Source organism: Heterodontus francisci, chromosome 11 (genome assembly GCF_036365525.1).
Source record: "Heterodontus francisci isolate sHetFra1 chromosome 11, sHetFra1.hap1, whole genome shotgun sequence".
NCBI lineage: Eukaryota > Metazoa > Chordata > Chondrichthyes > Heterodontiformes > Heterodontidae > Heterodontus > Heterodontus francisci.
This window is the reverse complement of record NC_090381.1, coordinates 49310243-49333773: the sequence shown is the minus strand read 5'-3', so window position 1 is coordinate 49333773 and position 23531 is coordinate 49310243. Positions and strand designations below refer to the sequence as shown.

General features: G+C 43.5%; 1 protein-coding gene across 2 annotated transcripts in view; it reads left to right on the top strand.

Moving 5' to 3' along the window:
- LOC137375251 (ephrin type-A receptor 4) overlaps nt 1–22450 on the top strand; it is a 147794-nt gene extending 125344 nt beyond the window's left edge. The window contains exons 10-18 of one of the 2 annotated variants that reach the window (XM_068042129.1): nt 181–294; nt 1497–1682; nt 3773–3834; nt 3961–4170; nt 4274–4423; nt 6476–6672; nt 8851–9006; nt 16659–17460; nt 21436–22450. In XM_068042129.1, coding sequence (XP_067898230.1) covers nt 181–294; nt 1497–1682; nt 3773–3834; nt 3961–4170; nt 4274–4423; nt 6476–6672; nt 8851–9006; nt 16659–16773 — 1190 coding nt within the window. In that variant the 3' untranslated portion in view covers nt 16774–17460; nt 21436–22450. Of the gene's footprint in view, nt 1–180; nt 295–1496; nt 1683–3772; nt 3835–3960; nt 4171–4273; nt 4424–6475; nt 6673–8850; nt 9007–16658; nt 17469–21435 lie in introns of both variants that reach the window. The other variant, XM_068042128.1, reaches the window with a different exon arrangement.
- Nucleotides 22451–23531: the final 1081 nt, after the last annotated feature.

Here is a 23531-nt window from a genome sequence, read left to right as displayed (position 1 = left end):
TTAGGGAGGAAAGATTCTCTTCTTTCAATGACTTGGAAAATGTTGACCTTGTTGTATATTTTAAATGCTGCAAAAATTATATTTTGTCAGTTTCTTGTATACACAACAGGGAGTATCTCCTTTATGCTAATAATGTAAATTGTGGCTAAAAGAATGTCAATCCCTTTGCATATTTTGAAGGAGTAAGGACATATGTCGATCCGTTCACGTATGAGGATCCCAATCAAGCAGTCCGCGAATTTGCCAAAGAAATCGATGCATCATGTATAAAGATTGAAAGGGTGATTGGTGTAGGTAAGTTGAGATAGGTTATTTATAAATTGATCTAGAAAGTATGTTTATGATCATCTTTCTGGTGAGAGTAAAGGTTTTTTTAAAAAAAAGTTTCTCTTGTGAAGTTTGTGCTTATCAAAGTGAGACTGTTCGTGCTAGGGAGTAGAACAAAGTCAGTTTAGACACCTGGGGCTGGATTTTCCCCACAAGCTTCAGAACCCGCTTCGGAACTCTGTTGTCATCGTCCAATGGGGGTCAGAAATCTACACTGTGTGGCGAACAGTCACCTGGCTGTGATTTTCCCCACATTTTCCCCAAATTGGCCAATTAATGGCAGAGGGGGTGCTTGCTGTCTAATTAAGGCTCGACACTGGAGTCCCTCTAGCACTGAAGAAGGAGCAGGCTGCCTTTTCATGTAAACGAGAGAGAGGGTGCCCCAAGATGGAGGCACCCTCTCTCCCAACTTCTTTAACTTTAAAAAAAAATGGCCTCGGCAGCCAGGGCACCATTGTGGACGACGGCTGCAGCTGAAGCCAGGCAAGCAGAGAGGGTCTCTAAGCCTGCCTGGTGAGCTGCACACCTCCCCACTACACCCACCACCCCCCCCTCCACCCCCGACCAACCTGGTCTGCCACCTGGAGGCCCAATCAGCCTTCAATAATGGCCTTTAACTAGCTGAAGTGGCTGCTTGTGGGTTGGTAGCTGTGTCACCACACCCCCCCACCCCACCCCCCACCCCATCCCACCTCCAGGAAAATGGCCTGGGGTGGGATGGAGCTGGGGAACCAGCACTGGCTGGCAGCACAAAATTCCACGCCCACCTGCCTCAGTGCCCGTCCCTATTAGGGCCTAAAGATTCAGCCCCTAGTTTCAGGAGTGAACACCTGAAGGTCAGGGATCTCACATTTAGATGTAGAGTAAAGCTTCCTTTGCTCTAATACTTGCAGCTAATCCCAGGACAGCCTTTCTCAATGCACATGTCAGATTTGTTTCTGACTCTCACATCAGCCATGTTGCAACCTGAGTGAGCTTGCCAATTAATGCTGAATTAAGGACAGTTGGGATGTGAGCCTATGCCCTGCTAGAATTAGACTGACCAAGTTAATTCCACATAGGACCCTTCCAGATAGAAAATACTTTTGTCACATTAGGTTGGGCTGGATTTGAGTTAACATTGTTATGATAAGTTTTATTTACATTTTATTCCCTGCACTTCTTCATAGGTGAATTTGGTGAAGTATGTAGTGGACGTTTGAAAATGCCAGGCAAGAGAGAGATCTGCGTTGCCATCAAGACCTTGAAAGCTGGATATACTGATAAACAGAGACGAGATTTCCTGAGTGAAGCAAGCATTATGGGCCAGTTTGATCACCCCAACATCATCCACCTGGAGGGGGTAGTCACAAAATGTAGGTCCAGTCATGGGATTGAGCATAAAAGTTGCATGCATTCATCTAAAAATGACAGATGGAACATCTATTGATAAATAACAAGGGAGAAGCCCTGGAATACAAGTCATTAATCTCTGTGACAGATTTAAATGAGTTTATGGTGTAAATTGACATTCTATCCTTAGACAGCTTGTATTAAGATTTGCAGTGAAATTAATATCTCGGTCTATGTGGGCCAGGATATTTTTGAAACTGTGACAGACTGGTTTGGGTGTCATAGGATAGGTGAAAACAGATGGCAAGGAATTCGATATTATGCAGAAAAACAATTCCTTTTTAAAAAAAATCATACCAAAAACGACTTGCCCATGAGAGGATGAGAAATTATAAAATATTCTTGCACGAGAATTCCTTTCTTCACCGTACGCTGAAATTCACCAGTAAAACCAACAACAATTAAACATTCTGCTATGCTTACAGATGAGTTGTAACAGAAAATGATTCATTTGCATAAGTAGTTGGCAGTAAATTTAAAAAAAAGTAATTTAAATTTGCAATATGTAAAAGCTGACCTATTGTGTCCTGTCGCCTGATTCCCAGCAGGCAGTGCCCAACCATAATGAGCCCGGTCTCCCTAAGCTCTCACTTTTCTAATGACTGTCATTTAATAAAGCATTCATATCAGCTGTTCCTGTCTGGGTTTTGATAGGTACGATAAATTACAATATTTAGTAAACAAAAATGAAAATGCAAGTGTCGAACATTGTTTTCAAACTTGATTCTGAGCTGTCGCTTCAGCAACTTTTGTTCCTGACTTGAATACCAACCTGGCCTGCATCGCTAGGATTACATGCCGGGCTGCAATGTGCTATCACCTATTTTTCTCACTGTCCTGAAAAGAATCGGCTACTTATGGATTAATTGTCTGAGTAACGTAAATCGTTTCTTGGGAATTCCTATGATAAAGTTGAGTATTGGGGTTAAGAGTCTGCTGTGATACCGAGCTATATATAGACCAAGGAGGTTTCAGGTTCAGTCCTTCATCTCTGCTCCCTTAGCTGGCATGGTAATGGAGAATATTCCAGTGGGTCATAGCACCCCTGAACAGGGCGGGGGGGAGTTTATTCAGTCAGGGTTCCTGGTCCCAGTTGCCATTCTGTGACTTGTGCTGAACAAGTGCAGGCCTGTGAGCATCAGGTTTGGACAGGATTATTTTTGCCTGTGATACCTCCCATAATCAAATAGCCTGCCGAATCTCACTGGCTTCTCTCACACAAGAAGAATGACCATTTGGATGAGGTACTGGAGGGCTGCTGACACCTATTGAACCATACTCCAAAACAAGTCAGATTTCAAAAGAGGAGAGAAATTTGGAGTCGAGGATGGGGGAAAACATATTTTTAAAAATAGTATATAAAAAGAGAATTATCTTCAGCAAGGTATCAGGAGCTATATACATCTGTATAATGTTCAACATCACATTTGAATTTGAATGTAAGCAGTTTAGCTCAGCAAGTGAACATAGATCAAAATTTCTGGCATCTGAAAGTTTATACTGTATTCTGTTCTTCACTGTTTGGGGGTCATTTTCTCCTTTGGCGTGGGCAGTACACTGAGAGTCACGGATCGACCATCTCATGTCTCCTGCCTGATATTCCTTCCAATCCGCAACCGTCTGTTTATCAGCCATGCCGGAAAGTGAAAAACGGCCACAGTAAATAGATGCAGCTTCAAAGGGAACTTGTGAATTCAATTTGGAAACATGTCATGTTCTAAAGAGGTGCAATTATGATCCCTGGAGCCAAGGTAAAGTAAGGGAGGAAAAGCTGAGCTTCATCAGGCAACTAAACCCTGGAGACATTCTCCAAATTACACAAGACCTTGTAAATATATGGCTAGCAAGGGTTAATCTGACAGATGGTGTCTAACATGTTGTTCAATAAATCATCCAGACTACTATGCATTTAGGGCATAGATTTTGGCATTTTTAATTAAATTAGATCTCTCAAGATGAATGATAGTACAGCCAGTATAATTCTCTATATCTCATTTTCATCTAATTAATGGAAGTGTTTGGCAAGTAATTTTGTTTTTGTTTGAAACTCTAGGTAAACCAGTAATGATCATAACTGAATACATGGAAAATGGATCTTTGGATGCATTCCTCAGGGTAAGTCATTCATCAGACTCCAAAGAAGGTGCATTTTTCAGAAACAGCCACTTTCCAAAATGTAGGTCTTAATTGGCAGTTTGCTGCATTGTATGTCAAAACTGAATGTGATTGTATTGTTTACAGAAGAATGATGGCCAGTTTACAGTGATTCAGTTGGTGGGAATGCTGCGAGGAATTGCCTCGGGAATGAAGTATCTCTCTGATATGAGCTATGTGCACCGAGATTTGGCTGCACGGAACATTTTAGTGAACAGTAATTTAGTCTGCAAAGTTTCAGACTTTGGCATGTCCCGAGTTCTCGAAGATGACCCAGAGGCAGCTTACACCACACGGGTAAGGCAACACAAACTTTAACATCATCAGTTAGAAAGCAGTGCTGGGAGCCAATTAAACATGATTGGAGTCTCCTAACTGATAACTGAACTTTCATTTACAGGGTGGTAAGATCCCAATCAGATGGACAGCACCTGAAGCAATCGCTTACCGCAAGTTTACCTCAGCAAGTGATGTTTGGAGTTATGGAATCGTTATGTGGGAAGTAATGTCATATGGAGAACGGCCGTACTGGGATATGTCCAATCAGGATGTAAGTTTATTTCACATGATCCCACAATTTTTTTGGGGACTCAATAGCCCATGACTTTAAATGCTTAAAGAGTTTAAGACTGATCAGTTTTTTCTCCTATTGTACGCTTAAAATTCCAGCCTCCCTTCATAGAAATTTATGACACAGAAGGAGGCCATTTGGCCCATTGTGCTTGCAGCTGCTCTCTGAAAAGGCTATCCACTTCTGCCCATTCCCATACAGTTTTTCCAAAACTGTTTCATTTAAATCCTCTATTTCAAACATTTATCCACTTCCCTTTGAAAAACTATTATGGATTCTGCTTCCACCACTGTTAATAATAGGGCATGCCATATCCTAACAAGATGCTTTGTAACAAAACATTTCTCCTTCACTCTTATCTTTCTGTTGTCTAGTTACTGACTTATAGACCAATGGAAATAGTTTCCCTATTTTGATGAGCGACTGAGTAAATGCACTGTATGGCATGATATTGAGCTACACAGACCAGGAGAGACCCAGGGCAGGAATTTCCCTGCAGACTTCTGAACCCCGCTGTCAGGCTCAAATGGGGATCAGAAGCTTGCACTATATGGGACACAGTCACTCATTGTGATTTTCCCCAGAGTGGCCAATTAATGGCCAGAGGGCAGGCTTGCGGTCTAATTAAGAATGGTGGGTGGACTCTCGATGCTGGAGGGTAAATCAGAGGCCTTCCAGCTTCAAAGCAGCAGCAGGCTGCAATGGAAGTAAAGTGATGGAGAGGGCGCTTCAAAATGGAGGCGCCCTCTCTCCAACCTTTTAAAAAATTTGAAATAAAAAATGGCTTTTGCAGCCAGGCTGCCACAGGGGGAGGGGGGGAGCCCCTCTACAGGGTGGCCTATGGCTGCTGTAGCACCCAGGCAGGCAGGGGAAGCCTCTAGGCCTGCCTGGAGTGCTGGTTCCTCAATCTGCCACTGGGAGGCCGCCTCCAGCCAACTAAACTGGCCTGTGCTACCTGCGGGAACCTGGAGACCATTAATTAATTTAATCAGCTACCCAATGCATGCAGGCGAACAACCCTGCCACCACCACCCCCCCACCCCGCCACCCCCCCCGCACCCCCACATCATGCCTCCTGGAAAGTGCTCCTGGGTGGGATGGGGCCAAGGATTCGGCACGCAGGCTGTCAGCGCTATTTTTAGCGCCCGCCCACCTCAATTCCTGTTCCCGTCAGAACCTAAACATCAGGCCCCAATGTTGATCATTTATCTGTGCTTTGGCCTCAGTTTCCTTGGGCTGGGGAGTTGGGGGAGAGGGATGTGAACTCAAATTTAAAATTCTCAGCTTCATGTTTAAATCCCTTTATGATCTCATTTCTTTCTATCTCTTTAACCTCCTCTAGCTGTACAACCATGCAAGAAGCTTGGGTTCCTCTAACCCTGGTCTCCTGTGCATCCTCCATTTCTTTTGCTCAGTCATTGGCAGCTAGCCTTTTAGCCATCCAGGCTTTGTACTCTGGAATTGCCTATCTAAACTTCTCTGCCTCCCCATCTCCCTTTCTTCCTTTGATACATAGCTTAAAAACCACCTCTTTAACCAAGCTTTTAGTTATGCCACCAAATATCTCTTCCTTTGACTTAGTGTCCATTTTTGTCTGATTACATCTTGGGACATTTTACTACGTTATGTGAATGTAAGTAGTTGTGGTTGTTCTCACTCCTGATTGCTGTTCCATTACCCTTGTTGGAAAGTGTATGCCTGTGCATATCAGCCGACAGTTTCAGGCTTGGCTGTGATGCCTTAATTTCCCCCACATTGGAACAGTCTGTTGACACTCCTGGTCTGTGTTTCCAAGTACTTGGACGAGGTACTATTACTGATCTGTTCATGCTCATGAAGACAGATTGCATTATATGTCATTGTTCAGAAAAGTAGGGATAATGGGAGTAATCAAGAACAAAGTATTTTAAATTGGAAGTAAATAACTTGACTTTTGATAAATTGTTTTCACATGTAATTAGTCTGAGTTACAATCCAAGAGCATGACTGTAGTGTAGGAAAGATGAATCTAGATCATACATTTTATTGCAGGTGATTAAAGCGATTGAGGAAGGTTACCGATTACCTCCTCCCATGGACTGCCCAGTCTCCCTCCACCAGTTAATGCTGGACTGCTGGCAAAAAGAGCGCAATGACAGACCCAAATTTGTTCAGATTGTAAATATGCTGGACAAACTGATTCGAAACCCAAGCAGCCTGAAAAGAACAGCAGTGAGTGAGAGTACAAGGTGAATATTTAAAATTCTTTGGATAGTGTTAAATGTTGCTGCCATATCTGAGTATAAAGATATATTTTTAATTTCTTTCTGCAAATCATTTATTATTGCTTCACAAGAGCTACTACGTACATTGAGATTGCCATTATGTATTGCTTATTTTTAAAATTAAAACTATTCCTAATAAATCAAGATGTTTAGTCATTGGACTCAAAAGATTACCAGTAATTTTCATTCCTACAGCCATGAACCTGTTGTGAGCTCAACCACCACTCACACTCTCAAGCCCCTTAATCCTTCAGATACCCTAAGTCCTTCATTCATAAAATGTGACAATATTGATAACTCTCTTTATCCAAAATTACTACAACAATTAAAAAATAGCTTCAAATTTAATTAGAGCAGGAACTATTGTTTGTCTTGTATTAATGTTTCAATGGGCATTATCACTTAAATGTGCTTTGTACCCAATGAATGATTGGGGTGATTATCAATTCAGATCTTAATGGATGTCCTTACAGTACATGAATGCACAGTGAAAAATGTCACTAGGCAGACTGTTCTTGCTGATGCTGTCATGTCGCATAGCAGTTACATATCATTACTAGCTCACCGAGCCCATTATTGACCTTTACGTAATTTGAATAGGTAACAAGCACCTTGGGGCCATTAGCTGGCACATCTTCCTTCAAACTGATTTAATTGTGGCAGGGTAGAGGCCCTTCATGCATCCATATGATGCAAGTTAATTATTCAGAAAGACTGAAGAAGTTATCCAGTCAAATACTTAAACCTGTAAGCCTGCCCTAAATCCCAACTCAAGAGTATAGATAATAAATAGTTCATATCACAGTACATTATTCATCGACTTTCGCCTTAGAATTCCTGCACTTCTGCTTCCAGACACTAAACATGACAGAATATCATCAACAGAAGCATGGATAAATTTCTGTGCTTTCTTTCATCATAACCATTTAAAGTATGTCTCCAGTTAGGAGTATATGGGTAGGTGCTTGTGGTGATTATGGATTGAATGGTTAATATTATAATGATGATCTTTTAAAGTGGCATAAGTATCATAATTATGGTTACTAAAATCTTCCTTCTGGTGTAATTAGTGCAAACCACAGATTTTCAGTGAATCGCAAATATGATTAAACAGCTTAATATTATATAACTAATGCTAATGTTACAGTTTCTGAATTTTGGCTTCAGCACAGAATCTAAAAGAACAGGAGTGAAATTCAGCTTTGGCAGAGGTGCAAAACGGATGATAGCAGATTGGTTGCCCGTTACAACCCCCACCTGATTCTGCCGAGTTCAATAGAAAGGAAAATGGGGCACGGTCTATAATGGGCTGCTCTCTATTTTGCATCATCACTGAAGTTGAATTTTACTCCCAAAGTCTTTCATGATACATATAGAAAAAATATTGAAGCTTTTTAGGATTTTGAAGTTTAATACTCCATAGCCTGCTGCTTCTGTACTGTCGATACTTTCGTGCCTTCTACCTCTTTTTGTCTTCTGACCTGATTCTTTGTCATCAAGCAATTGGCAGTAGGTATCTGCTATCATTAATCATGTAGAATGCACTGTTATAAACTTACAGAATGCATGCTGCTATTTACTTTGATTTTCAAATCATTGATAGCAATGCCAGCAAGAACTATGCAATGGCAAAGGAGCAAGGTTGCAGGCCAATTCATAGAACATGACCTGGCAAATAACCAGGATTATAGGACCGGTGCTAATTTACAAATTTACAAAAGAGATAGATGATCCAACCCACACAGTCATGATGCCTTAAGCATCATGATTCACAACACCCCCACTCACCATCAGCAATACAATCTCTTGGGAGTGGGAAAAAAAAGGTTTAAAAAAAACACAGCCAATGTAGAGAGGGGAAAAAAATCAGGAAAATTTCTCTCCAACACCCTTAACTGTTCAAAACTTCCAGAGACCATATTGTCACTTATTTACTTTGTATTCCACCTGAAACTGGTCCAGCTCCCTTTTGAAGCAATGCTTGAGCAAACAATTTGTTTCATAGATCAACTACAGCAGTATATTCACTATTTGCTGCAGCTGTACATCCCCTGTAATATAGATTATAGATAAATACTGTGCACTAATATACTTTAATTAGCTATTTTTGCTTAAGATGTTTCTCTTTTAAAAAAAATATAGACCCTCCACCGCATTGTTAGACCCAGGCACACCAGATTTCTCTGCTTTGGGTTCTGTTGGTGATTGGCTTCAAGTTATTAAGATGGACAGATACAAAGATAACTTTACAGCAGCAGGATACACCTCCCTAGAGGCAGTGGTACATATGAACCAAGAGTAAGTATGAAGATGTTACGTAAAGATCTGAATGAATTACCACTGTATTTCCCATCAGAGTTTCAATAAATTTTAAAATGTTACAATCTAAACACTGGAAAGTCAGTCGATCACACCTGTAAATATCCACATACAATTTTTTCACATTAACACTGAAATTAGTGCGGCTGTTTGGAGTGGGAATGGAGGTGTGGGGTCCAGAGAATCACATTGGAAGCATCCACTTGGAAATCCAGTATTTTGACGTCAGTTCTGGATTTAGTCTGCGGCGGAAAAGCATCAAGGTTGCATTGCACCTTGACGCGACGGAAAAGTAAGTTAATTTGTGGAATCCCTACTTTTAATTCATTAGCATCTAATTCATCGCGATTCACTGGGGAGGCTTGGGATTAAGTGGACGATGGATGGCTCTCATGTACCTTCGGATTCCCAACCACTAAAAGCTGGCGGCACTGAGGTGAGGCAGCCATGACCAGCACTGCATAGGGGGAAAGTGGGGAGCAGAGGACATTGTGGGCATACTGTGCAGTGTGTTCTGCAAGATGGGGTCGAAGTCTTAGGCAGAAGTGCCAGCTGAGCAGGGTCTCGGGTAGTCTGCAAGGAGGGGGAGGGTTAGTGTTTGGGTTGCTGTATCGGGTGAGCAAACTGTTGAGTGAGATGTTTGGCTGCCCATACTGCTGAATGAGAAGGTCGGCTATGAGCAAGGGTGGGCACTGAGGCCTTCGGGGAGTCTGCCAGGAGAAGTAGCAAAGGCACAGCTGCCAAGGCAGGGTCGACAACGCTCTGGAGGCCCACTGGTCACCTGGAATGGGTCTCATACATCCTGTATTTTTGGACCTCTGTGGCATGATGCATCACCTCTGACGGAGGGAGGGCCAGGAGGCAGCAGAGCCTTCCCGTGATGCTCCACAACAAGAGCAGCAGCCGGCCATGCCAAGAAGGGCTCAGAGTGTACCAGACTCTAATCAACTACCTCCTAATATCCGAGCAGCATTGTCAGTGAAGACTACAGCTCTCCAGGGAGGCTATCACCGACTTAGGCACCCAGCTGCAGGATAAGTTTTGCAACCTATGGGATTCGAGGGTTGTCCTATACGTGTAGCCCTGAAGATCACCGTGGCACCAAACTTTTACATGTCTGGGTCATTCCAATGATCTACCGGGGACTTGTATGGAGTCTGCCAGGCAGCAGTCCAACGCTGCATCAAAGAGGTGACCAGTGGCCCGTTCAGGAGGGCTGGGGACTATGTGCAGTACTGGCCCAAACCTGACAGTCAGGCCGAGAGGGCCATCAGATTCAGGGCAATCACTGGATTCCCCCAGCTGCAAGGTATAACAGATTGCATGCATGTGGCCATCAAGGCTCCAATGGACCAGCCAGCCACCTTCATCAATAGGAGGAGCTTCCATTCCATCAACAGTCAACTGGTCTGTGACCACCAAAAGCATTTCCTGCAGGAAGCAGCGACAATGCCTACATACTTTGACAGTCCCAGGTGCCACACGTTTTCTAGCCTCCTGCTTGCCTTCAGGGATGAATTCTCAGGGACAAAGGCTACCCATTGAAGACATGGCTACAGACTCCTGTGAGGAACCCTCACAAAGCGCCAGAGGAGAGGGACAACACTTGCCACGGCTCCACATTGGCGACCATCGAGCAGGCCGTTGGGCTGCTGAAGATGAGATTCTGTTGCCTAGATCGATCTGGTGGAGCCCTGCATTATGCCCCAGCGAGGGTCTCACAAATCATTGTGGTCTGCTGTGCTCTGCATAATCTAGCACTGCAGAGTGGCGAGGCCTTGCATTATGATGACATGACTGAATGACACTCCTCCACCGACAAGGAGTCTGTGGAGGAGGGAGAGGAGCAGGCAGCACTGGATGTCGAAGCCCTTGCACTGGCGGCCAAGCAGATTGAGCGACAGGCCAAGAAGGCAAGAGACAATCTCATACCCGCTTCCAGCCACCCACTTGGCCACTCAGAGTAAAAAGAATAAAAGCTCACCTCAATGCATGCTGTCTGTTGCCTTCTTTCTATTTGTATTCCATGCCTAGTGCCCAGCAGAGTCACGTGCTATGGCCCCTAGGAGTTCCTATTCAAATGAGGGCTGTGCCTACATTGGCACCTACTAACGGGGAACGGTGAAGTCAGCAGCTCACAATTAATGCATGATAGAATAACCACTTGTACACAATGAAGGTTAATTGTGAGAACAAAAGAACTTTATATGATGCAGCACATGCCAAATTTCAAACCCCATGAACCCCAAGTGGTTTTCTTTATACATTTATGAGTGCTTCTATGAGCTGCAAACCCATCACTAGCAGTTGGGCTGGAGGCAGGCTGCTGATCAGCCTACCTCATGGCCTGTGATGACTTTGGCGGCCGTCCTCTGGCTGCCTGAGGCCTGGAAGGCCCCGGCTGCCTGAGGATTTCCTGCAGTGGCGCTAAAATATCTTCAGGTCTCATGGCTGCTGGAGCTGGGCTCACTGGTGGAGGGGTTGAGGAGCCAATGTCCACAGTCAGAGTGCCCTGAGGAGAGCCCCCAGCTGTGGAGGTCAGACTCTCCTCATCACTTTCAAGCCCTACTTGAATCTCCCTGCTCAGAGAGGGACAAAGGGCTGGAGAAGACTGTGTCGGGCTCATGGCCAAGGCGATGATGTGAAGATCTGCATGCATTTCTGGTCGCCAACCTCTCGATGGAGGAAGCCATGTGCTCACATGCCTGAGATATGGCAGTACTCATGGCATAGATGGACTCCTCCATCATTCGCTCATGACTGCTCATTGCCTCTGGCATCTCTGCCAGATGTTGCCTTACCTCTCTCTGCAACTCCAATATGTCCTGTGCTGTCAACACCAAGGCTCGTCATCAGCCTAGGGCTCAGCATGGGCCTGGCCAACCACAGTCTTCCAACTGTCAGAGGCCTCGGCGATCTCAGCCTCAGCCAGCTGCTTCGGTGCATTGTGACCCTGATTCTACAGCCGAGCAGAAACCCCCTGAGCTGAAAGTATCTGCGCTGAGGGAAGGTGCAGGAGAGTCATGGGACGGTGCTTCCTCTGACTGCGGTTCCTCGTCAGAGGTTGATGGCTGTCCCTCTTCTGGTTGAATCTTCTGCGGAGCCGACCTGTATGAGAGAACACAAACATGTGAGTTAGGCTGTGCAGATCTCGTCATGCCAACCATGAGGGATATGGGTCTCCAGAAGTGAACCGTATGTCAATAGAAGACAATCCTCACTCTCTTGCGCAGAGATTCCAGTCTCTCCATCAGATGTGGAGCGGCTGCCCTGGGTCTCTGCCAATTCTAATGCTTCCCCCTCTGCTGTGGAGACAGGTTGAAGATCTGGGATGCCTCCGCCAGTCCGGGCTGTCTCCCTCCAGCTATGGGCCATTTCCTCCTGCAAGTGGAAAGAGGGAGATAGTTAATTGCGAGAGTAAAGGAACTTTATTTGATGCAGCACATGCCAAATTTCAAACCCCATGAAACCCAAGCGTCTATAGTGGTTTTCTTCACGGAGAGATCAACTTGACAATTCTACTCTGTGGCAACTGCCCCGTCCCCTACTTGAATATCCTGTATAGCTCATACTCCTGTCAGCTCTCAGGGTGTTAATATGGATGAGCTATGAAAGAAGGTGGATTTGCAATCACTAAAAAGGAGAGACGTATGGAGCAGTCACTTTGGCAAAATGCAGGAGGTTGTTGACCCTCTTGCGGCAATATAACCATATCCGGGGGAGGTGACCCACTGACTGCTGACCTCCTCAGCTATCTCCACCCAGGCTTGCTTGGTCCGGCAATCGCTGGGGAAGAGGACCTCCCGCCTTTCTGTTACAGCCTGAAGGAGAATCTGGAGGGAGGCATCACTGAACCTTGGGGCCACCCTGTGTGTTGCCTCTGCCATCCAGTGGGGTCCGTCTCCAGGGGGAGGGAGGGGGGCGGGTCCAGAGTCACTGCAACACTAGTCTCAGTTGTGAAAAGCTAGCAACAAATGAGTCCAAGGCAGCAATGAAAATGGGGCTGGCAGGCCTTTAAATATGGCTCCACAGTCATCTGATACTGTACTCAAAGTCTGCCCCGCTGCCTAATTGGCCCGGTCCTGCAACGCTATTATGCAAAGTGGACGCCTACCATGTGATCGCAATGGGCCGGCGGCCCATGTGACAAGCAGGAACGGTGGCCACTTCTGGGTCTGCTGCTGGGACCTGCGGCTGTCTCATTAAATTCAACCCTAAGTGTGGCCACTTGACCTTCTCCAACTGTACACGTACAGGTAAGAGTTTAGTACCTGTGATTGTCTGGTCAGAGTTACATTTGGGCGTGGGTTTGAATCAGGTTTAGACTAATAAAATAGCAACTTCCCTGAATGTTACCTGTAAAGATCCTACTGAAAATATGTCTCAGCAGCCTTAACCCAATTTATGATATAGGTACAGAGAACACTATCCTAATTTAAACACAAAAAGTGCTGGAAATACTCAGCAGGTCTGGCAGCATCTTGGAGAGAGAAGCAGAGTTAACATTTCAGGTCAGTGACCTTTCACCAGAACTGACCTGAACCTGAAACGTTAACTCTGCTTCTCTCTCCACAGATGCTGCCAGATCTGTTGAGTATTTCCAGCACTTTTTGTTTTTATTTCAGATTTCCAGCATCTGCAGTATTTTGCTTTTACTTTATCCTAATTTGATGCTAACGGGCAATCTCACTCAGAGGCCATAAGGGTGACTGGTATACGTGCTTTTGAGTTTTGGACAGAGTAAAAAGAATATATTTCTCTATCTAGTTGTTCAATACCTAATCTGGAAGTGTTTGGTCCTAACGGCAGTCATTATAAATGAGAAATTTCCATTCCCTGGCATGAATATTCCTCAGCTTGTTAAGAAATAAGGATTTTGCATCTATATAGCTCTTTTCATCATCTTGGAACATCCCAAAATGCTCCACATACAATAAAGTACTTTTTGAAGTGTATTCACTCTTGTTTTTTTTTTATTTGTTTCATGGGAAGTTAGGCGTCACTGGCAAGGTTAGCATTTATTGCCCGTCCCTAATTGCCCTTGAGAAGGTGGTGGTGAGCTGCAGTCCATCTGGTGTGGGTACACCCACTGTGCTTCTAGGGAGGGAGTTCCAGGAGTTTGACCCAGCAACAGTCAAGGAACGATGATATAGTTCCAAGTCGGGATGGTGTGTGGCTTGGAGGAAAACTTGCGGGTAGTGGTGCTCCCATGCATCTGCTGCCCTTGTCCTTCTAGGTGAAAGAGGTCACAGATTGAGAAGGTGCTGTCGAAGGAGGCCTGGTGAGTTGCTGAAGTGTATCTTGTAGATGGTACATACTGCTGCCACTGCGCGTCAGTGGTGGATGGAGTGAATGTTTAAGGTGGTGGATGGGGTGCCAATCAAGCAGGCTGCTTTGACCTGGATGATGTTGAGCTTCCTGACTGTAGTTGGAGCCACACTTATCCAAGCAAGTGGAAAGTATTCCATCACATTCCTGATTTGTGGCTTGTAGATAGTGGACAGGTTTTGGGGAATCATGAGGTGAGTTACTTGCTGCACAATTCCCAGCTTCTGACCTGCTCTTGTAGCCACTGTATTTATGTGCCCACTTCAGTTTCTGTTCAGTGGTAACCCCCCCAGGATGCTGATAGATTCAGCGATGGTAATGTTGTTGAATGTCAAGGGGAGATGGTTAGATTCTCTGTTGTTGGAGATGGTCATTGCCTGGCACTTGTGTGACGTGAATGTAACTTGCCACTTATCAGCCCAATCAAGACGGAATGTTGTCCAGGTCTTGCTGTATATGGACACCGACTTCTTCATTATCTGAGGAGTTGCGAATGGTACTGAACATCATACAATCATTAGCGAACAGCCCCAGTTCTGACGTTATGATGGAGGGAAGGTCATTGATGACGCAGCTGAAGATAGTTGGGCCTAGGACAGTACTCTGAGGAACTCCTGCAGCGATGTCCTGGTGCCAAGATAATTGGCCTCCAACAACAACAACCATCTTCCTTTGTGATAGGTATGACGCCAACCAGTGGAGAGTTTCTCCTCTTCCGGAACCCAAACTGAGCAGGTTATTGCTGTTTAAGTGTCGCTTGATCGCACTGTTGATGACCCCTTCCATTACTTTGCTGATGATCGACCAAGAGTAGACTAATGGGGCAGTAATTGACCTACTTTTTGTGGATAGGACATACCTGGACAATTTTCCACATTGCCAGGTAGATGCCAGTGTTGTAGCTGTACTGTAACAACTTGGCTAGGGGCGCAGCTAGTTCTGCAGCACAAGCCTTCAGTACTACAGCAAGGATGTTGTCAGGACTCATAGCCTTTGCAGTATTCAGTGCCTTTAGCTGTTTCTTGGTATCACGTGGAGTGAATCGAATTGGCTGAAGACTGGCATCTGTGATGCTGGGGACCTCAGGAGGAGGCGGAAATGGATCAGCACTTCTGGCTGAAGGTGGTTGCAAATACCTTATTGCCTTGTCTTTTGCACTGATGTGCTCGGTTCCCTCATCATTGAAGATGGGGATATTTGTGGAGCCTTCTCCTCCTGTTAGTTGTTTAATTGTCCACCACCATTCGCGACTGAATGTAGCAGGACTGCGGAGCTTTAATCTGATCCGTTGGTTGTGGGATCACTTAGCTCGGTCTATTGCTGCTTCCACTATTCGGCATGCAAGTAATGCTGTGTTGTAGCTTCACTAGGTTGACACCTCATTTTTAGGTATGTTTTCGGTTGTTGTTCCTGGTATGCCCTCCTGCACTCTTGTATTGTAGGCAAACATAGCAGCCAACTTGCGCACAGCAAAGCCCCACAATCAGCAACAAGATCAATTGCCAATTAATCTGTTTTTTGATGGTGTTGGCTGAGGGTTAAATGCTTGCACAAGACACATAAAGTATTCACTTGCTGTTACTCAATTACTGCCATGGGATGGTTTTACATCCACCTGAGAGGATAGACATGGCCTTGATTTAACCGCATCTGAAAGACAACGCATCTGAAACACGATACTGTCTCAGTACTGCACTGAAGTGGCAGCCTAACTTTTGTGCCCATCTATGCAGAATGGGGGTTCAGGGGTATTGCCACTGAGCCAAGGACGACCCCTCAGCTCAAAGTTTCACTGAAAATATGCGGACTTGATCTCAAATGTGCTGCAGCCATCTTACAGTTATCTCGTGTAAGGTGTATTCCTATCCCTCCTTCCTCAGAATCAATGAGTGGCCTGAGAAGCTGAAGGCACTTCTTATAGTGCTGAGGTAGGGTGAGGAGAATTGCCTTTCTGCTTTCAGTTACTTTGGTACGTATGCTGCAGGATCTGAGTAAATGGATGGAATTTTCTACTTATTGAGTATGTTTGGACAGAAAATCCAAGACCTTAGAATTAAAGAATACTCTAAGCCTACTTCCAAGTTTGTTACAATTCCCAACAATGTCTAACAGTACAAGACTTCTGGTGGTAATTTTAAAGACCATCACCACTGAAGTTCTAAATAAAAATATATAATGGAACCCTGGACCTGATTTGCTTGGGTAGAGTTGGGATATCCAGGTGTCTTCTGTTTTATGAATAGGACATATGCTTTTGACAATACTGATGTTCTAATTTTGTCTTCCATTATTTGTTCCCACAGTGACCTGGCCCGAATTGGAATCACAACAATGATGCATCAGAGCAAGATCCTGAGCAGTGTCCAGGGAATGAGGGCCCAGATGCAACAGATGCAGGGAAGAATGGTTCCTGTCTGAGCCAGTGCAAAAACTTAATGAAATTATTTTACCTCATCCATGCACTTTAACAGGAAAAAACTGCACTTTTTACGTCATTGTTGCCCTTTGATATAAGAATATTTTGTCAGTGGTTTTGCCTGATTTGAGGACAGAGTGCTGAACTTTATGACCACTGTATGGCAAATACAGAGACCTCGGTGACCGCAGCTGGAAACTGGATCGCATATATATTTGTTTTCAAATTCCTGAATCTCTTGGGTGAACTCTCATGAAGGAGTCAATCTATTAGTCACTGGATTGTAGGTTATTTTTCATTTTGTGGGCTTGCTAATGAAGGACTCATATAAGCTGATTTGAAGCTCTCCAAGGCATTCCAGTAGACACAGTCTTGATATGAGCAATGATTTGATAAACAATAAAGCCCTTATAATGACTGCATCTTATACAGGTTTCTGTAAACTGCCATTATGTTCTTCCAATTTTTCGTTGAAATGAACAGGCAGCCTTGTGGATTACCATTTGAACTATAATGACTTTGATGTAATATAACTTCTAGTGGTTCCCTACGCAAACATCATGGAGATTCCTTCCATCAAGAAATGTCTAGGTAGATTTTTGGAACGGGAGACCTCCGTTGGCTAAGGAACTCCGAATGTATAGTCACTTTGAATGCTGAAGGGAAATTGCTGCAACCAACTACAAAAGGTGACAAGGTAAACAGAAGCTTGGTCAAACTCTAACTAGGTCCTCACAAGTTTGATCATTTGAAATTAATGTTATCTGATAGATTGCTTTGAATGATGCTGCAACATAGATTCTCCTCTCCCCATCAAACCAATTTTCTCCCCCTACTCCCCTACTGAAGAGTCTGATTCATGCTGGATATGGTTCCATAGGTTCCCAGCTGCCCTGTATACCTGATCCAAATGGCAGTAAGTGCTGGCAGACTATTTGACCAGGAGGAAGGAGCATGAGAATTTCTAAAAAGCCCACTGCTTACAAATAGTGACAGGAAATGTGGCAGAGGAAAAAAATTAAATCTATTGAAATGTTTCCCTGGAAGCAATGCTTTGAGATCCAGGTTTAAGCATAACACTTTCTGTAACATATTCCAGGAGTCAATTTTATATCCATGGTGATATTTAGAAAAACAGCCTATTTTCATACCACAAAATCATACAGCTGCATCGCAACAGATGTATGTTCTCCACATTGTGGGGTGTTGTACTTTGTTAACAACCGTAGGCCAGCTTATCAAGTGAAGCTGGGCATCGCACCAGCCTGAACGTAGTGCTACATAATAACCACGATGCACCAATGAAAAGGTGATCAATCCTCATTTGATGGAATGTCATTTAAGCACTTGGCCCATTATATTTTTGAAAATTAAATGTCTTGTCAAAATTAAGTTTGATTTCTTGTGTAATAACAGCATCAATTCTCATTGACAAAAGCAAAATACTGCAGATGCTGGAAATCTGAAATAAAAATAGAAAATGCTGGAAATACTCAGAAGGTTAGGCAGAATTTGTGGAGAGAGAAATAGAGCTAACGTTTCAGGTTTATGACCTCTCATCAGAATTAGGAAACGTTAGTAATGAAACAGGTTTAAAGCAAGGTTTTAAGCTGACTCGCTTACATCTTTAACTTTTCCCAATTCTAATGAGAGGTCATGGAACTGAAACGTTGGCCAGAATTGTTCCAACGAGGTAGGAAGTCGCACCGCTGGACTGAAAGTGGGTCCCAAGCATGCACCAAGTGGACGGTGGGACCAATGACACGATATTATCGGCGGCGGCCAATTAAGTTGCTGCCTGGAGCGCCATCCAATTGAGAATGGCGAACCATCTCTCACAGCTGCTAGCCCAATCAAAGGGCCAGCCACTCGGCAACCTCGGCAGCACCACCAATAGAGTGCTGAGAGTACAGGAAGAAGAAGAAGGCACCTTCATGTTTAGACACCCTCGAAGGTCAGGTAAGTTTTTTTTGTACCATGAAGAGGCCACACAAGCAGGCCCTGGTGATCGGAGGGTGAAACCTCCAGCAGTGGCACCAGAGCCATGGGGGCAGCCATTGCTGCCCAGGGGCTCCTCCATGGGCCATGGATCATCCATTAAGGAATGCCCGCCCCAGGAGCTTGCTGGAAGGCCGCCATGCTTTACTTGGCGGTCTCTCCAGGCAGTGGGGTCCCGTCCCGATGCCAATAAAATGCTGGCAGGGTGGGAAGTGGCCGTTAATTGGCCAATTAATTGCTTTAATGGCTGCCTGCCTCCGGCCCCTGAGAATATCCCTTGGCGACCGGAAGACATCAGGGTGCCCTCCTGACGCCTTCTGCCACCATTGTATGAGGGCTCCTGTCTCCCAACCTGTCTCCAGAGGGCTGGTGAAATCCAGTTTGTTTATGCTGTTTCTCCACAGATGCTACCAGACATGCTGAGTATTTCCAGCATTTTCTGTTTTTATATCAATTTCCACTTTTTTATGGATTTGTTAGATAATAAGTTCTGAGATACTATCCATAATTTTGCCTAATTTTACAAATATGTTGCAGCCTTTTTCTTCACCATAAAAATATTTGAGAGAGAAAGATATTGGGCTGAATTTTATCAGCGTACCGCGCTCTGCGGCTGAGCGCTGTGAAACGACATGGAAACGCTACCGCAGAGCCCTAGCAATATTATGGGTGGGGGCTCATTTAAATGGAAGGGGTGGAGCAGCCACCCCCGATAATGTTGGGGGGGCGGCTGTTGTGTCCCCGGCAATGGCGTCTGGAGCCACCGCACAGGCGCTGGTGCCATTTTTAAAGGGCTTCAAGCCCTTCAGGAGAGATTTAAATATTTAAAGGTGCCGGTTTGATAAAATATCAATAAAAGTTTAATTTAACTTTGAATACCCCCTCCCCCCCACTACCCCTCCCCCCAACCCCCAATACATAAATTGACCTATCCCCCTAAAAAACCACTTCTTGAAATTCTGAATTTTCCTTCCCGAACTTCAGCATCTTTGATCCTCAACCCCTTCCCACCATCCCCACAACCAATAGGAATAGGTTTCCCCGCTCCCCCTTCCTTCCGCCCTGATAATTTCATACATCCCCTTCCCCACCAGTGTCTTGCCTTGGAACTCCATACGGAGCTTGCATTTGATTTAATGAAGTTGATTATTTAAATGAAGGCAGGGCCACACTGAGGCCTCACTGCCAGTAATATGCGGCGGGCCTTCGCAGTGTCGAGGGTCATGGCCGGCCTCTCCTGCAAGTATTTTACGGGCCTCTCCACCACGATCCACGACGTCAAGAGGCTGGTAAAATCCAGCCCATTATTTACATGGGAACAAATTCAGGTCACCCACCACAAACCCATGTAAACCCGGTGAACGAACGAGATAGCTCTATAAATTAATCACTTTGTTCTCCTCTCCCAAAGGCATTAACTCTTTACTGTGGTATAACTTCATCAATATCTGGTGCTTTCCAGCGTAACACCCAAGTGACCATTCCTCAATATGTCTGCATTAGCAGGCTATACACTTGGGCAGGGAGATGATACAAATACTTTCCAAAAGAGCTCACTGGATGATGATCAAGAGCAGCTATTTTTTTTCTGGCTCCTTAACCGAAGTAAGCTGAGGCCAATTGCCACTATGGCTGAAATTAACTAACAAAGCACAGAGCAGAAGTCAAGTCCACAACTCCTGGTCTGTATGGCTCAGCTACTTCCTGTGTTTACCAGCTGGGCCATTGGCAAAAACAACTATTTACATTTGAGAGAAGAAGCATTAGAGCTGATTCTTTGGCTATTTATAATGAAGAAAGAACCTCCAAAGCACTTAACAGATCTTAAGACTTAGACTTTAGTTATGAGCAAGATACCTTAGGAAGTTTAACATGCAATAGTTCAGAGGAATTGGGGCTGGTGTATTTTTTTTAATGTAAATCGCTTACCTGAACTGTAAAAACCCTGATCAAACTAAGTGTATTACTCAGTATATAACATTAAAAATAACAGATGTAGAACTGTGATTTTCAAATCTGGAGATCATTACTAGTAGGAAAGGAAAGAATCATTTCTGTGTAAAATGTTTCTCTTTCCTCTCTCCGTCTCCCTCCTTTCTTTTAGACTTTGAAGTTCTAGAAGCTCTGCACTGTAGTGCCCAGTTACATCCTTCTCTCAAGATATTTACTTTGGATGTCACAACTTCCTGTTGCACCTGATCTGAATAAACTCCAAATCATCTCCAACAGAAGAAGAGGAGACTATTTTGTCCTCTATAACATGGCCTGTCACTAAATACCATTCTCCTGGCAGCCTAGTGACTGCATTTGATACAAGAGTTTTCTTCAAAACTAGGCAGTAGTTTAAAAAAAAGTCCTTTGAGGAGTTGCTTACAATAATTCACATCTTGTTTTTGTTGCCATTGCAGCAAGACGAAAGCAAAAATCATGTGACTTGTGCCCATTGTGGTTAACAGTAGTGACATTGATTGACGACAGCCTAGGGGATCGTATGTAGCTGATAAAATTGTTTCTAACAAACAATATTCTATAAATGCAGAATTATATGGAAGAAAATTAATGCTAAACTAGACAACGTTGATTTAATCTTTATATATGACATGTATCCATCATTGTTATATTATGCAACAATTAAAATATATCAATTATCCATTCCTTTGCTTTAGAACTGATTCAGCTGCCTAATCAAGCTCAGCATGCAGCCACTGGGAACTCAGAACAACAATGAATGTGGAAAATCCCACAGGACCTAGTTCCACTAAGATCAGATCCAAGGAAGGAACTTCAGTTCTAAAAGCATTGGCTTCGGACAAGCCCAAATTCAAAGCAAAAAAAAAGATCTCACGCTTTAAGTATATAAAGTTCAGCATCTGTTCTGGAAAATCACTAGAGGAATGTACTGTGTAAGATAACTAACCTTTGTGGACTTCTGCATGTCACTGCTGCGCCTAGTGTGACAACCTGTTCAAAATACTATTAGGTATTAATATAATGTATGGAATCTGTTATATAGAAACAGATCCCTGGACCTTTCACTGAGTTGTACACATGTATTTTATTGAAGTAGCATTTCAAAATGTGCCATTGGAATTTACCATTGTTTTATATACATTTGATAATGTCAGAAAATTCTCAGTCATTTTCAACAGTCTTGGTCATTTTCTTTTCAGACCATTTTTTCTAGATAACTTGGCTTGATGCACACTTTTGTTATATTATGTGACAATATGTCATCATTCTTTCAAAGTTATCATAAATTGTAACTGATATTTTCATTTACATTTCACATCCTTCTGTCCTGAGCAGTGTTCTTCTTAAATGCTAATTTTAAACAAATGACATAGATCTATTTTTTGTATTCCTGCTTGGACCTGATTGGGTATATGCAAGACTGTGGTCTTCTGAATAAAAATGTACAGCATATTTTAATTTAGTTCAAACTGGAATTCTTCTAACCGTCCAATATTTTTTCTTTGTACCCTTTATTGATGAGTTAGGCATAGATTAATTTTTTTGCTGTTTTAATTTTTATTTTTTTTATTTGAATTTTAGGTATATGTAACTTATGTTCATTTATTTATGGTCTTGAGAATCTTTTTGTACCTAGTTTGTACATTGTAAGATAAATAGTTACAAAAAGTGCACAGAAAGTGCATTCCAAATAAAGTAGTTACAGCACAATTCTTGGCTTGCGAAAATGATTAATACACAGATTGGTACAATGTTGATTTCTACACTTTGATTCCTTGCAGGGCAAGTGTCCAGTCTCATCTGGGCTGCTAATGGTGGTGGTGAAGCGGGGAGGTAGGACTTAGGCAGTGCTGGGTTAAGATGAGGGAGGAAAAAGATAACAGGAATGAGTTACTCTCACTATTCTTTTGCAACTCCTAGTGATCAGCACCAGTGTGACACTGGCTGAAGTCTCGGAACAGGTCACCTAAAACGAATTGGTAGGGTGACCAGAGAGAAACCTTTCCGCTTGTTGAGGAGTCGAAGGAACATGATCTTAAAATCAGAGACCATTTAGGAGAGAGAAGTTAAGAAACGCTTCTTCAGGCTAAGGGTGGTAGAAATGTGGAAGTCTCCAACAAAACGTAGTAGATGCTAGCTCAGCTAATAATTTTAAATCTGAGATTGATAATTTTTTTCTCGTCAATAGTATTAATGGACATGGAAACAAAGCAGGTAAACAAAGCTAGGTCACAAATCAGCCATAATCTTATTTAATAGTGGATCAGGCTCAAGAGGCTGAATGACCTACTCCTGTTCCTATGTACCTGACCACTCTTTTCATCAGGGAATTTCATATGGCACAGATAAAGGAACCATTGAAGTCTCCATCATTGAAGATGGCTATTCACCCCATCATATCCCTGCTGGCTCTTTAGTAAAGCAATCCAAAACACACACCATTATCCTGCATCTCCCCTACTTCAAATATTCATCTACTTTTCCCTTACAAGATGTAATGGACTCTCCCTTAACCACCGTCTATGGCAAAACATAACATATTCCAACAGCTTTCTGTATAAATACATTTCTTCCAAAGTCTTCCTTCACTCTCTCAGTGACAGTTTTAATTTGACGACCCCTTATCATTGGCTCCCCAATCAGATGAAATAGTTTTCCCTTAACACTGTCAAAACCCTTCATAATCTACTCAACACTGAGCAGTATTATAACTCTGGCCTAACTATTGCCTTGCACAAATTTATCATAACTTTTTTTGCTCTTGCATTCTAGGACTCAGGATATAATATCC